The sequence below is a fragment of the Nycticebus coucang genome, chromosome X, assembly GCF_027406575.1.
Source record: "Nycticebus coucang isolate mNycCou1 chromosome X, mNycCou1.pri, whole genome shotgun sequence".
Classification (NCBI taxonomy): domain Eukaryota; kingdom Metazoa; phylum Chordata; class Mammalia; order Primates; family Lorisidae; genus Nycticebus; species Nycticebus coucang.
The window spans coordinates 134734889-134752045 of NC_069804.1; the positions used below are offsets into that span (position 1 = coordinate 134734889).

At 40.1% G+C, this 17157-nt stretch overlaps 1 protein-coding gene across 3 annotated transcripts in view; it reads left to right on the forward strand.

The window, feature by feature from the left end:
- The window catches only part of MORC4 (MORC family CW-type zinc finger 4), a 53812-nt gene extending 42565 nt beyond the window's left edge, over positions 1-11247 (forward strand). For 2 of the 3 annotated variants that reach the window (XM_053580695.1, XM_053580696.1), the window contains 3 exons: positions 8799-9480; positions 9787-10070; positions 10380-11247. In XM_053580695.1, the coding sequence (XP_053436670.1) occupies positions 8799-9480; positions 9787-10070; positions 10380-10533 (1120 nt within the window). In that variant the 3' untranslated portion in view covers positions 10534-11247. The remainder of the gene's footprint in view (positions 1-8798; positions 9481-9786; positions 10071-10379) is intronic. The other variant, XM_053580697.1, reaches the window with a different exon arrangement.
- The last annotated feature ends 5910 nt before the right edge of the window (positions 11248-17157 follow it).

A 17157-nucleotide genomic window follows, 5' to 3' on the forward strand; every position in this document is an offset into this window, starting at 1 on the left:
GAGTTTCTCTTTAATAGTAGGAATTTCTACATTTATCAGTAATGTGACTACCGGCTGTCCCTAACATTGCCATACATAGGGAAAATGGACAATTTTAGCTATGTGTACCTTTGTTTACAAAATACTCATTACAGAATTTTACAAAATATTTACAAAGTGTTCTCTATGTGTTGGTGACCTCTTTGTAAAATTTTGTAATGAATATTTTATAGATAAATGTATGTGTAGCTATGATTTCCCATTTTCCCTATGTACAAGTTTAGATAATAAAGTTCGTGAACTTATCCTAGAAAAAGTGCTACGTACCTCATTACTGAGCATCACTATAGTCACTTTGAAAGTCCTCCCCTTCGTCATCTGGTTACTATAAGGATATTCAGCAATGAGATATGTAGTACTTTTTCTAGTATGAGTTCTCAAACATAATTGTCAGACCTCATACAATGACAATTCTGATGACCATTCCAGAAAAAGAGTTCCAAAATTACTTTGAAGGGGAGACTAAGCACTGGTGTTGGTGCATTGCTTCCCAAGGGGAGTATCTTGAAGGTGACCATAGTGATATTCCTCAATGAAGTCTGTAGCACTTTTTCTAGGATGAGTTCATGAACTTAATTGTCCAAATTTATATGATGACTTTTTTTTTTTCGAGACAGAGTTTCACTTTGTCACCCTCAGTTGAATGCTGTGACATCATAGCATCATAGCTCATGGCAACCTCAAGCTCATGGGTCCAAGTGATCCTCCTTACCTCAGCCTCCTCAGTAGTTGGGACTACAGGCACCAGCCACAACGCCTGGCTAGTTTTTTTTAGAGATGGGGTCTCACTGTTGCTCAGGCTGGTCTTGAACTCCTGAGCTCAAGCAATCCACCTGCCTCAGCCTCCCAGAGTGCTAGGATTACAGGCATGAGCCACTGTACCCAGCTCACCTGGCGACTTTAAGGGTAACTTTTAGGACACCCTGTATTATGTGGTTGTGAACTTTTCAGTCACCCTTTTCAGTTTGGATACCTTAGGATAGTCACAGTAATACACAATAGGGTAAAATGACTCCTGGTTTGCTTTCTTTCCCAAATATTACTGATTCTTTCCCTGTTTCTTCCTCCTTAGGTTGGTATTTTCAGCCTCTCTAGATTAACATCTCTAAAGATGTACAAATCCCCTATTCAGTGATTCTTTCACAATTAAGCCCCATAGATATTAAGACCCCTTGAACAAGAGCAGACAGTCTCTAGAAGAAATAAGCTTTTAGGGGAAGAACTAACAAAACTGCGAAAGAGCCAAATGATAATTTGTATGAAAGCATCTAGAACAGTGCCTTGGAGTAAATATAGTAGATACTCAATAAGTAATGGTTGAATTTGAGCCACTTCTAAGATTGAACTTTGCAGCAAGTAGGTAAGAAATAGAATCCAGCCTTAGTCTTAGGAGCTTCAGCCTAATTCTGCCCTGTTCCCATCCATACTTCTCCAATTCCCCTTGTAGGTTGGGAGGCGTGCACAGTAAATGTTATGTGTATTTTTCTTTTTTTTTAGAGACAGAGTCTCACTTTATTACCCTTGGTAGAGTGCCATGCCGTCACAGCTCACAGCAACCTCCAACTCTGGGTTTAGGCAGTTCTCTTGCCTCAGCCTCCCGAGTAGCTGGGACTACAGGCACCTGCCACAACGCCAGGCTATTTTTTTGTTGCAGTTTGGCCAGGGCTGGGTTTGAACCCACCACCCTTGGTATATGGGGCCAGCGCCCTACTCACTGAGCCACAGGCGCCGCCCATGTTATGTGTTTTTGAAGCACGTTGTTACCTCTCCATGTTGGTCTTCTACAATCCACATATATCACCATTACTACTGGAATATCAAGTGTTGTTGTTCTTGAAGAGTACTATCCTTTCCCTACTATGATCACTTTTCCCTTTTTTCACAGTCTTCCTTCTATAACTAATGGTTTTTGGTAACCTCAAGATTACAAATGCTAATTTGTGTCACAGTGCAGTACAATAGAAGTTCCATTAGGTGGCATACTTCATCAGTCTTTGTTGGGATTTTTGTATGAGTTTGGAATGCTATGTCAAGAGTGAGATTTTGACTGTAGAGGACAGGTAAAGTACTTTGATCATTTGTGGGTAATTTTAACTTATTAAAAATAAGATTCTTGGGCAGCACCTGTGGCTCAGTGAGTAGGGCACCGGCCCCATATACCAAGGGTAGCAGGTTCAAGGGCTCCGGCCAAATGGCAACAAAAAAATAGCTGGGTCTTGTGGTGGGCCCCTGTGGTCCCAGCTACTTGGGAGGGTGAGGCAAGAGAATCGCCTAAGCCCAAGAGCTGGAGGTTGCTGTGAGCTGTGATGTCACCGCACTCTACTGAGGGCGACAAAGTGAGACTCTGTCTCTAAAAAAAAAATAAGATTCTTTCAAAGGAAAGATATACGTGATATGAGATACGTGACAATTGATGATGATATCATATGTGTTAAGTAAGGTCAGTAAATGATGATTATGTCATTTCCAGCTACACGTATAGGAGAGTTCAATAGATTATGAACTCTAATCTATTAGTTCATATAAATGATTATGTCATTTCCAGCTACACGTATAGGAGAGAAAATAGATTATGCTACATTTTATCTTCTGGGAATTTTACATTTAATTTTCTAATTTTATTCAAATTCCCTACTAGAATTCAGGGTATGAGGTTGAGAGCTGTTTCTTTCTGCACAATCTCAGATGCTGTCATATACTTTAGGTTTTCAGGCAGTATGGGGATGACATTACCATCTTCTCAGGGGTAGAAGGAGAGTCTGCCTTTTTATGGGGGAAATGGAGGTGCTCAAGAGTATAATAAAATATACTGGATTTATGATAAAGCATGATTAATGGAATAAGAGGTTTAATTAAGAGTTTACAAAGGTCTCCTTTGTTATTATCAATACCTGAGGCTAATAAGGAACCTTGAGTCATGTAGTTTGCTTACTAACTCCAGATAAAATAAAGCCTACAGTATCCAAGGAAACTTTGTAGTAGAGTAAATTAACGGGATCCAGAAGCGTTATTGAAAGCTGCTTCATGAGTCTCATAAATGTAGCAAGAGGACCTTCAATAAAGAACAAGTTCTGCCAGTATATAAGCAGGCAGAACCATTTGGGGGAAGACAGCTTATTTCTGTTAATGAAAATAATCCCTTTCTGTTCGTTCATTCTGCATATATAGTCATGCACCACATAACAATGTTTTAGTCAACAACAGACCACACGTATAACAGTAGTCCCATGAGATTAGAATACCATGTTTTTACTGTATCTTTTCTGTGTTCAGATATGTTTACAAACACAAATACTTACCATTATGTTACAATTGCCTATGGTATTTAGTACCATAACATGATGTACAGGTTCATAGCCTAAGAGCAATAGGCAATATCCTATAGCCTATGTATATAATAGGCTGTACCATCTAGATTCATGTAAGGAAACTCTACAATTGTGCAGTGACAAAATCACCTTAATGACTCGTTGCTCAGAATGTATCGCCATTATTAAGTGACACATGACTGTATTTAAATGCTTACTATATGAAAGACACTTTTTAGGGGAGTGATAGGATCAAAGATGAAAGAACTTAGAGTAGTCAGAAGTTTCATATATAAGTATCCCCAACACATGCTAGTTTTTTTATAAGTGGTACAAAGTAAGATCTGAAATAACCATAAGCCACACCTATGGTGCATATTGCAAGGGTACATGTCAGATCTATTAAGTGTAGAGTATAAATGTCTTAGCACAATAATTAAGTGAGGTAAAGGCTATGTTAACCAGTTTGATGTAAGCATTCTAAAATGTATATAAAATCAGCACATTGTACCCCATAAATACATTAATGTATATAGTTATGATTTAATAAAATAAATATTAAACGTTTAAAAACATAACCATAAGCATATGGACAAAGGCAAGAATTAGTGGCTGTATTTTAGATATTTTGAGTAAACTATATGTCAAAAGTTAATTAATTTATGTTTTCAAAGGATAAGAAAAAAATCCAAATTACACTGTAATGGTGGAGAGAGAGAATTCTAATATGTTTAAAGGAATGTTTGAAATAACAAGCAAGGGGTAGAAATAGAAGAGTAATACTGCAAATGAATAAGGTTAATTTAGAGACCACTATTAACACTTAAAATATGATCTGGGAGAGTGACTTCTAGAATGGAAAAATGAGGAGCACGATGTACTTTCACCAACAAATAGCCATTTAACTTGGAAAATAATATTTAAATTAGAGTTACTAGAAATTGTCAAGGAGGTACAAAGAAAATGAACAAATATTCATTCAAGAAAATCTACTAAATCTCAAAAAATAGCAAGAATCAGTGGTATTTGAATCACAACCTGCTCCTACCCACCTTCAAGCTCTATTCTATGAAAAATCCAGGTGGATGTGGTCAACAAAATGGGGGCTCCCTCTTCCCTCGTTCCCTATCTATAGCTATGGTTTTACCCAGGAGGGGCAAGCCTCTGGCTTTTCTCACCTCCACCAGTTCTAAAAGCTCTACTCCAGGCAGATCCAAGAAGACTAGGTCTCTCTTCTCTCCTCCAACCTTCTCCTCCAGTGGTACCAGACAGTAATCTGAATTCACATGCAAAAGCAAAGAGTGCTTGTTAAGGTAACTGTACTTAATCATAAAGAACAGTATAATCGCATATTTCTTCTTTCTAAACTAATTTAAAAAGTAATTACTTAAACAATATGTATTTGTATATAATTACATATATGTATATCATTTTATCATTAGCCTTATAAACTATTTCACAATAACAGCACTAAGTAAAGCTGTACTAGAGTAAGGAAATGGCACCAGGCAGTAACTCACATCCACAGTCACAAATGAAGATAATAGGGCAGTACCTGTGGCTCAGTGGGTAGGCCGCCAGCCCCATATACCAAGGGTAGCAGGTTCAAACCTGGCCCTGGCCAGCTAAAACAGCAGTGGCAACTGCAATAAAAAGTAGCCAGGCATTGTGGTGGTCACCTGTAGTCCCAGCTACTCAGGAGGCTGAGGCAAGAGAATCGCTTAAGCCCAAGAGTTGGAGGTTGCTATGAGCTGTGATGCCATGGCACTCTACCGAGGGCAACAGAATGAGACTCTGTCTCTAAAAAAAATGAAGACAATAAAAAATGGTAAAAAGAAGGTTAATACAATAAACTATAAATATGTTCTTGCTCTGCTTTCATCTCTTGTAAATGTTAAACTAGAAAATACAGACATAATATACAATGAAGGAGCAGTAAGGGCGAAACAAAGACATGAAACATCGAAAATAAACTAGATAGCAGACATAAATTCTACATATCTGTAACATAAAATGTGACTGGATTAAACCATCCAATCAAAAGACAGATACCAGAGTGGATTTGTTTTAAATATCCCCATATGCTATTTATGGAAACACCCTTTAAATTCAAAGATTCAAAGACCCAAATAGGTTGGAAAAAGATATACTATGCAAACAGAAGCCATAAGAGAGCTGGGATGGTTATACTAATATTAGATACAAAGAGAGATATTTCATAATGATGAAGTCCATCAGGAAGATACAGCTCCATCTATATATATATATATATATATATATATATATCTCCAGAGCCTTCAAAATACACAGAGCAGAAGCACACAGAATTGAAGAGAGAAGAAGATAATTTAATAGAGATTTTGATACCCCATTTTCACTAATGGATGCAATAACCACGCAGAAGGTCAACGAGGTAATAAAGATTTGAAAAACACTATGAACTAACTAGACGTGACATATATATAGAAAGCTTCACCCAATAACAAAAGTATGATACATACTCTCCTCAAGTGCACATGGAATATTCTCCAGGATAGATCATACGTTAGGCCATAAAACAGCTCTCGATGAATTTAAAAGGATTGAAATCATACGAAGTATGTTCTTCAACCACAATAGAATTAAATTAGAAATCAGTAAGGGAATAGAAATTAGCAAGTCTGTGGAAATTAAGTGGCACACTCTAAAATAAGTAAGTATAAGAAAAAAACCACAAGGGAAATTCAAGAAAATATCTTGAAAGGCTGAAAATTAAAACAATGAGATGAAGAAAAATAAGTACTCAGAGGCAAAATTATAATCATAAATGCTTACGTTAAATTGAAGAAAGACGTCAACTCCTATTTTAAGAAACTACAAAAATGAGAGCACTGAACCCAAAGCAAGCACAAGGCAGGCAACAGATTAGCGTGGAGATGAAATCAAAAGGTAGAAAAAAAAAAAAAACAGAGAAATCAGTAAAACCCAAAGTCGATTCCTTGAATAGAACAACAAAAATTAAGAAAACAATTAAGCAGTTTCATTTATAATAGCTTCAAACATAATATATTTTGGAATACATTTAACAGAAGTGCCAACAAGAAAAGAACGAAATACTGAAACACGCAACAACATTATGTTAAGTGAAAGACAGACACAAAAGATGACATTTTGCATGATTCCATTTATATGAAATGCTTAGAATAGGCAAAAATATAGACAGAAAGTAGATTAGTGGTTGCACAGAGGTAAGAAATCACAGGGCATCCAGTTGGACTGGTGTTTGTGAAGGGACTGATGAGAGATAAAGCTAGGGCTAAATTATGTCCTCCCGGGTGGCACCTGTGGCTCAACGAGTAGGGCGCCGGCCCCATATGCCAAAGGTGGTGGGTTCAAACCCAATCCCGGCCAAAAACTGCAACCAAAAAAATATATAAATTATGTCCTCCCTCTGATATTAACTAGCTACACTGAGAAAGTTACTCGACCTCTTCCTGGTCATCCTCTTAAAACAGTGGAGCTAGTAATACCACCTACTTCAGGTTTATCGGGAGAATTAGATGAGACAATATGCATTAAGCACTTCTGACACTGGCACACAGTAGGTGCTCGATAAATGTTTCACATTTTTGGCTTGAATGCCAAGCTTTTATGTTTTGGGGAGCAATAAATAGAGATTACAAATCAAGGAGTACCATAATCACAGCGATGCTTTAGGAAGATTAACTTTGTCGTGAGTGATCTAGAGGTGAGAAAAGGGAAGACCAGATACTGGAAGAAACCATTGCAATAGCCCAGAAGGGATAGCGAGAGCTTGAATTTGAGTACTGATAGCATATAAAATTACTGTATAAAACCATATAAAAACTACCAACAGTTTGCTGGTATTGTAACACACATAGCAAATACAGAAGAGGGAGAGGATTTGAAGGTGAAAATGAAAGGTTAGCTTTATACATTCTGAGTTTAAGATACCAGTAGACCTCCGGGAAGAAATGTATGACAGGCAGTTAGAAATTCAGCACTAGAGGTCAAGGCTTTGGAGAATGTGAGAGTTGTTGTCCAAAAGGTATAGTCAAAGTTTGTATGAGATTACCAAAGAGAAAAGAAACACAGGGATAGAAGAGAAGATTTTTCCCGTTAGAGGTGGGAAAATGAAGAGAAGGCAAATAATATGACTATAATTGCCTTTCAAAAAAATCTGTTGTTGATACATAGTATTATATCCATTGCCTTTATACCTGCTAACTTTTACTCTCTCCCTCAGTACCACAGCTGAGTGGAGCATCTGTAGTGCCTCTTACGCATGTTTAAAGTTCAATATATTTGTTCTTACATAGTCCCTAGGTCCTTTTGCTTTTCCACTGACACCAAGACAACAAGATGTATTAAGATGGCAGACCAGTTATATTTCTGAAGAACACAGGAGGCATTATAAGAAGCCAAGGTTTGATTTGTCTTATAGGCATTCTCAGAAATTGCAGAGAGATATGGGCAGCCTTAAGGTACTATAAGGTAGCTAATAATATCCCTGACTCTTTCTCACTGAAAATTGGAAAGTTGATTTTTACATTTAAATCTCTTGGTTATCCAGAGAGAGGACAGAATAGTTAAGGCTAAAAAAGGGTTCCCATCCTGCTGCATGATATAAAATTGCCTGTGAATTTCTCGGGTCCTGGTTATTTTGTTAGTTCCTTCAACCGTTAGTGCATATAGCAACCAAAAATGGAAGTTGATTCGATGCCATCATCTGGGGTTATCCTGAAGAACAGAGGAAAAGCCGACTTGAGCCTGACTGAGAGGAGTTGTTTGTCACAAAGGAAAATGACTTGATTGGCCAATTTACTTTTCTTTGTTTTTGAGTAGCCCTGTGTTTTAATTAACTTTTACAAGTGAATAATGGGCAATAGCCACAATCCAGTGGCTATTCTACTGGCAAAGGAATTGTATGGTGTTCTGCTGCAATATAAAACAAAAAAAATGTGTATTTAAGTCCTTGATACTGGAAAGTTTTTGTGACACTGTAAAATTAACAAACTGTCTCTACTCTCCACATATTCCACTAGGTTTTTTATGACCTTTTTAATCCCATTCTTAAATTAGGGAATTTTGTGTGTACATGTTATCTTCCTTTACCTGATTATTTAGGAAATATCTAACTCAGGTTGGTTTCAGTCCTATTTTTGAATTGTTACCAAGGTCAACCTAGTCCTGTTATATCCAGGTGCTAACCCTTCACACCTTTCAACTTCACCTCTCCCTTAACACTGGTTGCCAACTCAGCCAATTGCATGAGCAAAGGGGTTGAGGATTGGGGGTAAAGTTTTATTCCTAACCCAAGATGATCTGTGGGTAACATCTAGAGCCAGTTCTAATACGGGAAGTTCGAGGAGGTACTCAATAAGCTGAGAATATGGTTAGCCTGTATGTATTGTGATGGATGGCTTACAATTGAATTTCCTCTTCTTGCAGTAAGTACAAATGGATCCTAGGCGAGGAACCTGTGGAGAAACGAAGAAGGCTCCAGAATGATATGACAACACCTCCTTTACATTGTTCCATGCCTGGTCCTTACAGGAAGGTTGAGGCAGCTGTTGCCTACCCAGAAGGGGAGAACAGCCATGACAAATCCAGTTCTGAAAGAAGTACACCACCGTACCTGTTCCCAGAATACCCAGAAGCAAGCAAGAATACAGGTCAGAATAGGGATGCTTCAGTTCTGTATCCTGGGGTCCAAGACCAACGCCCAGTGTCCCTCCTTCCTGAAGAATTAGAAGATCAGATGCCAAGATTAGTCGCAGAAGAATCTAACAGAGGTAGCACAAGAATAAACAAAGAAGAAGTGAACAAAGGACCTTTTGTAGCTGTTGTTGGTGTTGCCAAAGGTGTTAGAGATTCAGGAGCTCCCATTCAGCTTATCCCTTTTAACAGAGAAGAGCTTGCTGAGAGACGAAAAGCAGTTGAATCCTGGAACCCAGTCCCTTACTCTTCTGTGGCCTCTGCTGCAGCCACTGGGGAGAAAGGAAGAGGTTATGAGGAGAGTGGAGGTCGTAATACACCAAAGGTGAAGAACCAGAAAGAGCTTGAAGAATTGAAGAGAACCACAGAAAAACTGGAACGCGTTTTGGCTGAGAGGAATTTGTTCCAGCAAAAGGTTAGGGCAACACTTACCTGAGATACGAGATCATTGCAACTGAGGGTTGGGGACATTGGTGTTCTCTGATGATTTCATGTTCTGAAGCCTTTAAACAAAATATGTCATTGAACCATTCTGTGGTGTATTTCAGATTGAGTGAACCCTAATAGGCTTCTTTCCAGTATTTTGAGATTTAAAAGGTTCATAAGTAAAGGGATATGTACAGTGGAATCACAGGGTGACTGTATTAGGGGCAGTTTTTGACAGTCTCTTTAGCTTTCAGTGGTATGTGGGGTCATTGAATTTCTGTGTCTTGGCCTGCAGGTGGAAGAGCTAGAACAGGAGAAGAATCATTGGCATTCTGAATTCAAGAAAGCCCAACATGAATTGGTGACCTACAATACCCAGGAGACAGAAGGCTTGTATTGGAGCAAGAAACACATGGGTTATCGCCAAGCCGAATTCCAGATTCTGAAAGCTGAGCTGGAAAGAACCAAAGAGGAAAAACAAGAATTAAAAGAGAAACTGAAGGAGACAGAGACACACTTGGAAATGCTGCAGAAGGCTCAGGTCTCCTACCGGACCCCAGAGGGAGATGACCTAGAAAGGTTAATTACTAGGGTTTAGTTATCAGCTTGTGAGAGCTAATGGGAAGCATCCTGTAGGACCCCCAGTTACTAGTCATAGACAAGGGAAGAAGCCTTAATTGTTAGGCCACCAAGGATTGAGTAACTACTTCTTAGAAAGCTCCAGCCAGTCTCCCTGTGCTTGGTGGTATTGTACTTTCTTCTTTCTTTCCAGCTAATGGAAACATAATTGTTGAGAGATGTAGGCCCAATTTGAAGGGGCTGCATTTTATTCTGATGGCTAATGACTTCATGTCATCTCTTCTCCTGCCCCTTCACTCCATCATACAGGGCTTTGGCAAAGCTTACGCGGCTGCGTATCCACGTCAGCTATCTCCTTACTTCTGTCCTCCCTCACTTGGAGCTTCGTGAGATCGGGTATGACTCAGAACAAGTGGATGGGATCCTGTACACAGTGCTGGAGGCAAATCACATTCTGGATTGAGCACCAGGCTCTGTAGACTCTTCTGTACCCTCCTCTTCTCTCCTCTCCACCTCTCCTCCTCCTCTTCTCTCCCCCCTTAGCCATGTCTCTCTCTCAACTTTATGCCTTGTATAGATACTCTTCTTGTAAATCCTGGCTCTTAATCAGTCTGCTTCCTATACACGTTTGGTATGGAGAAAGAAGCCAGTTAAATAGGCTTTCAAGTATCTAGGAACAGAAAAGCAATGTCATCAAGCTAGGTGACCTGAAAGCTTTAATTTTCGTGACCTAGATACTTGGCCTACTCCTATCCTTTCTGAAATGGTTTATATTAATTTAGGTTAAATCAGTCAGCAAATACCGAATCCAGTGTACCAGGTGTTTTGGGATAAGCCAAGAAGTATAACTCCACAATTTCAGCCTTCAAAGATCTAGTGGAAATACAAGACACATACCAAGTTAATACACACAAGTGCCTGATGTATACAAGTGAGTGGTATGAACATGACACAGACTGGGGTGGGGGGAATTTCAAGAAAGACATCACACCAGAAATGGGACGGAAATTGAGGTTTAAAGAATGACCATGAGCACACTATTAACGAGTGTTCTTTAGGTGGTAGGACTATGGTTGATGGTTTTTCTTCTTCCTATCTTCCTGCCTCTCTCAAGTTTTCTATAATAAATGTGTTATTCTTCTTACATCGGAAAAAAATAAATTCTTTTTAAAAACAACCAATAGGCTTGGATTGGGATATCAAACGAGAGACTTGTAAAAGTATAAAGTAACGTTATATTTGCAATTTATGTTAGTTTTAGCATACTACTGGATGAAGAGCATATAAACCAAGGCATGGGAAAATTCAGAATATGAAAAATGTGTTTGGTAGTAGTAGTGGGTAATGGAAAGAGAAATAAGGTTAAATCATGATCCACCTACCCTCTCACCCCCCCCCTTGGCATTTGCATTTTAATAAGGAATTCTCAAAGAACAAACCTTCAGAGCTTAAATTTTGAAAATACGTATCATCAAATTGTGGAATTTCAGGTCATAGGAGAAGTATTTTAAAGCAAGATTTCTCTGGGGTCCCTCACAGTGTATCTACCCACTCTTCAGCCTCGTTCTGAGTGAGGGGTACACGTCATACTATTCAGAAATAGTAAAACTTAATACTCCCGTAAAAGGAGACATTTTATTTATTCATTGCTTTATTATATTTATATAGCGCATACTCTCCAATGAGTTCAAGGTACTCTTCAAAAGACATTGAACAATGAACACATAGAAATATACCAACAGTAAAAAGGAAGAAGCAAGGGAGTAACAATAAAAGGAAGGTGGGATCAAGCAGTGGCAAAAAGATTAGCTAATCCAGAGATGTTTCAGATAGTCATTCTGTTTCTCCTTTACAGAGTTACTCCAGAAGACTTGTCCAAAACTTAACTTTACCTCTTTTGAAAGGATGCCCATCATAAATATTCCAGTGAGACTGCAGGAGCAAGGGGAGGCCAGAGCCAGGCTACCCCAACAGAATGAGTACTTAGGGGCTGGGCGTGATGGCTCAGCCTCTGGGAGGCCAAGGCAGGTGGATTGCTTGAGCTCAGGAGTTCAAGACCAGCCTGAGCAAGAGCAAGACCCCATCTCTAAAAATAGCTAGGCATTGTGAAGGGCGCCTGTAGTCCCAGCTACTCAAGAGGCTGAGGCAGGAGAATCACTTGGACCTAGGAGCTTGAGGTTGCTGTGAGCTATGATGCCACAGCACTCTACCCAGGGAACAGAATGAGAATGTGTCTCAAAAAAAAAAAGAGTACTTAAAAGATAGTCCCTGGCCACTTGCCTTTCAGCTGTAGCTTGTCCCGTGATTAATTTTCATGTTAGATCATTTGGATTATGATAGTCAAGGCCCTATCTACATGTAAATACTACTGAGGGGAGGGGAGCACATTCAGCCGTTCTGTGAGTGATGGTTGTTCGTCAGAGGAAGGCGATGAGGGCAGCACTGTGCACAGAGATGGATAATATGGATGGAAGGCTAGTGGAGGAAAAACTTCAAAGCACTGAAGGTTTCAGTCTGTGTGAGTAGTAGGTGAGCAAGGGGGCAGGGTAGGAAGGAGAGCAGACAGTTAGGCTTTAAAAGCAAAAAGGTGGAAAAAATGTAACTCTTCTTTGCTAGTGCTTGCTCTCCTCCAGCCCTCACTGCTTAATACAAGCACCAGCTAACTGTGTGAATCTACTCACTTCACTACCAGAGCCACCTCTTTGTTTCCTATTTACTATTAAACCATACCAGCGTGAGGTCCCTTTGACTAGAGTTGGAGATAGCCAGTTCTATCACCTCTTTGTTTCCTATTTACTATTAAACCATACCTGCTGAGGTCCCTTTGCTACTATGAAGAGTTGAAAAGAGTCTCCCAGCCTTACCAGAGATTATGATCTAGTCCTGAGGCAAAAGACATTGAGATTAAAGCAGGTGTCTCCTAGCTCTCCTGTTGGGTCTGCATAATCATAATTCCCCTTTCAAATGACTCTCGCATTTGCCATTTAACTTTGTATTGCCGTGATCAATATTTGTGTTGTTAATACCTAATGCTTTGCTCATTTAAATAAAATTATTGAAGTTTACATTTAAATTAAATGGCCTCCCTTGCCTCCTATTCTCCCTCCTTAATCTATCCTACTCAATGTCACTAAATTGTGTTTAAGAACGTTGTCAGGTCATGCCTCTGTTCAAGCACTTGCTAGTATTCCCAATCACCCACCAAATGTGATACATTTCCTTATGGTGCGCAAAATCCTTTGGGATCTGAATTCAACCTCCCTTTCTAGACTCATTTTGCAACATTCCAAAGACAAACCACGTTCCATCCAAACTACACTATTTTTCAGTGTCTGAACATACCTTGAGATTTTCTCTTAGGCATAATGGCTCACACCTCTAATCCCAGCACTTGAGACCAATCTGGGCACCAAAGGGAGATCCCTTATCTCTACAGAAGATTTAAAAATACGAATAGTTTTTCTCCCTCACCTTTGCTATCTCATTCCCTTTGCCGGGAATGTTACCTTTCATTGTCTTTCCTTTCTGCAAATTCTTCTGATTTACTCATCTAAACATGACATTACTCTTTCAATACTTAAGTTTTATGTCATTTGTAAGACTTAACAAAATTCCTTGTCTTGTCTTCCCTGTTAGAAAATTCCAAATTCAGATATTCAACTGCCTACTTGACATTTACGCTTACACGTCTCACTGGCATTTCAAATAAAGCATGTTAAAACTAAACATTCACATACCCTGGGACTGCCCCTTCTCCCCGCGTTTTTACTTGTGTTAGAAAATGACACCTCCACCCCACCCACTTGCTTAAGCTAGAAACCTGGAAGTCCTTAATTTTCCTCCTCTCTCCCACATCCAGCCTGTCAACAAGTTTTCTCAGTTCTATCTCCAAAGTATGCCATGACTGAACTCACTTTTACCACAACTACCCTAGTGCAAACTACCGTTCTCGCCTATGGATTATTATAACTCCTATCTGGAGTCCTTGTGCCCACTCTCGTTCTCACAATTGTCTTAACTCCAGACAGTGATTTTTTAAAAATGAGATCATGTGATCGCTTTGTTTAAGCCCTTACATGACTTCTCATTGCTCTTAAAATAAAATCCAAACCTGTTGCAATGTCTCACAAGACCCCTGCCTACCTCTTCTACTTTGTCTCGACCGACGCTTCCTCATACCCCACTTTTCCACTGGCTCACTGTGGTTTTTTCACTGAAACATGTCAAGCTCACACCTCAGAGTCTTTTTTTTTTTTGGCAGTTTTGGCTAAGGCCAGCCTTGAACCCGCCACCCCCGATATATGGGGCCGGCACCCTACTCCTTTGAGCCACAGGCGCCGCCCCATACCTCAGACTTTATTCCTACTGTCCCTGCTCCTGGAACGTTTTACTCATATTGCTCCCTCCACTGTAGTGCTCACATCTCCAGTCTTGGCATATGGCTGGATGTCCTTATCCTTCAGCTCTTGGTGTGTCACTTCCTCAAGCCTTCCCTGGTAGCCTTTTGTCTCTATCTACCCTTTCATTCTGTTGCTATTTCCTGATTTCTTCAATTCATAGCACTTTTCACTATTTATTTTAGACAGTCTCACTTTGTCACCCTCGGTAGAGTGCTGTGATGTCACAGCTCCCAGCAACCTCCAGTTCTTGGGCTTAGGTGATTCTCTTGCCTCAGCTCGGGACTACAGGCACCTGCCACAACGCCTGGCTATTTTTTTGTTGCAGTTTGGCCGGGGCCAGGTTTGAACCACCACCCTCAGTGTACTAAGGGGCCGGCGCCCTACTCACTGACCCCAGGTGCCACCCACTTCTCATAATTTATGTGGTCATTTACTTGTACTCATTCAACAGGTATTTATTGGGTGCCTACTGTGTGCAGTGTGATACACGATGTTACACACATCACCCATGTTCCCTGTCTGCCTCCTTCACTAGTAAGTTCCATGAGGGGAAGGGTCATGCCTGTTTTGCCAACCACTGTATTCTAGAGTTTATCATAAAACCTGGGATATAGTAGGTAATCAATAAATGACTGTTAATGAATAAACGATGTGTTTTGTTCATATCTTCAGCTCACTCAGGAGCCTAAAAAAGTGCCTTGTTCATAGAAATGGTTGAATCAGTATAGCATAAGTGAGGCATGTAGAATCCTGGACGTTAATCTTGGAAAATAAAATACTGAGACAGTGTGTAGGTTATGAGGAGCCACCAATGTGGCTGGGTGCGGTGGCTCACACTTGTAATCCCAGCACTCTGGGATACTGAGGTGGGTGAATTGCCTGAGGTCAGGAGTTCGAGACCAGCCTAAGCAAGAGTGAGACCCAGTCTCTAAAAATAGCTGGAAAAAAAATAAAATAAAATAAAAATAGCCGGGCGTTGTGGCGGGCACCTGTAGTCCCAGCTACTCGGGAGGCTGAGACAAGAGAATCGCTTGAGCCCAAGAGTTTGAAGTTGCTGTGAGCTATGATGTGATAGCACTCAACCCCAGGTGACGGAATGAGACTCTGTCTCGAGAAAAAGAAAAAGGGGAGGAGCCACCAACGTGAGCTGGAGTGGCCTAGTATTTCTCTTCAGCTAATCTTTCTTCTGAATAGTTTAAAAGGCTACCAAAGGAGGAAAGGATATTCCTTACTACACACATTCTGAATATTACCAAAAGGATGCTCCCTGGCATGCATTTATTTTTTTCTTTTTTGCATGCATTTATTTTAGAGTCAGGTCTCGCTGTGTTGTCCAGGCTGGTCTCAGTGTCAAGTGACCCTCCTGCCTCAGTCTCCCAAAGTACTGGGATTATAAGCATAAGCCACCACACCCAGCTGTTCGTGTGCAATCTTTAAATGCTGAGAACTACAGGATATAACAGGAGAAGGCTGTAGAGACCAGATTTTGAGAGCAAAAACTAAAAGGAGGAAAAAAAATGGAGAAAGCTTCTGTTCACTTTTTCTAAGAGCGATAGTGTATTTCAAGAGAAGAAAGAGCAAGCAAAGGCCAGACAGAACAAGTCTTCAGGAAATAGCTTCTGGGCACATGTTAAGAGGTCAGTCCGTGCTTGTTGGATGAACAAATGGGCACCTGCCAGAGGAGGAGGCCAGACACTTGTGGCTCCAGGGGACGGGAGGATTTACTTGTCCAGGTTCAGTGATTGCAAATCATCTGAGCTAACAATTCACAGACGGAGACTTCATTGTCAAGCTCTTAGTTCCCACCTGTAATCCCCAGATAGAACATCTTTCAGAATTCTGTACTGTGAATTAAAATCCCTTTCTGTAGTACTTTCTTAGGAGGGAAGCATGAGGATCTTCTCAGGAGTGCTGGTGTGAGCTCAGGCTAAGTCAAGTGTAATTTTCTGGAATGATGTATGCTTCATGACAAGGACATCTCTAACTCATGATTTCTATTAGGCAGAGAGGACATTCAAGAACTAGACTTTCCAAATCAAAAAGTTAAGGCATATGTTTGGGTAATAAAGTAGACAATTGAAAAAAGGAGCTTACTCAGATAAGTCTCGTGTATATGAAAGCTTTAGTCATTGAGACATAGTGTTCATTTTCTAATGAAAAATAAAATCTGCAAAGGAAATTTGTTACTGGCCTCCGTCCCCAAGGCCAAAGTTTTGATGCTCATCACCAGAACACCCCAACCCACTTTTAGATAAAATAGTGCAAATGTTTTGGATATGTTCTATATACCAAACACTTTCCATAAATCTGCCCATTGTATTCTCAAAGGCAAGCAAGACAACTTTAAGCAGAGGCTCAGGAAAGTATTCCCAGAAGGTCTGGTCTTCCAGATAGGCCCTGGAAACCTGAAGGATTGGAAAGTGGAGTTGTGTGGGGAGGGTTTTCCAGATAAGCAAAGTCACAAAACAGCTAGGGGTGAATACAGGAGCCCCCAGAGTTCATTATTCAACTTAGAGCATAAGGAACAAAACGGAGCTGATGGTAAATCTGCTTAACAATAGGAAAGTTGTTGGGTTGAGCCTGTGGCTCAAGGAGTGGGGCACCAGCCCCATATACTGGAGGTGTCAGGTTCAAACCCAGGCAGGCCAAAAACTGCAAAAAAAAAAAATAGGAAAGTTGCCACCAGG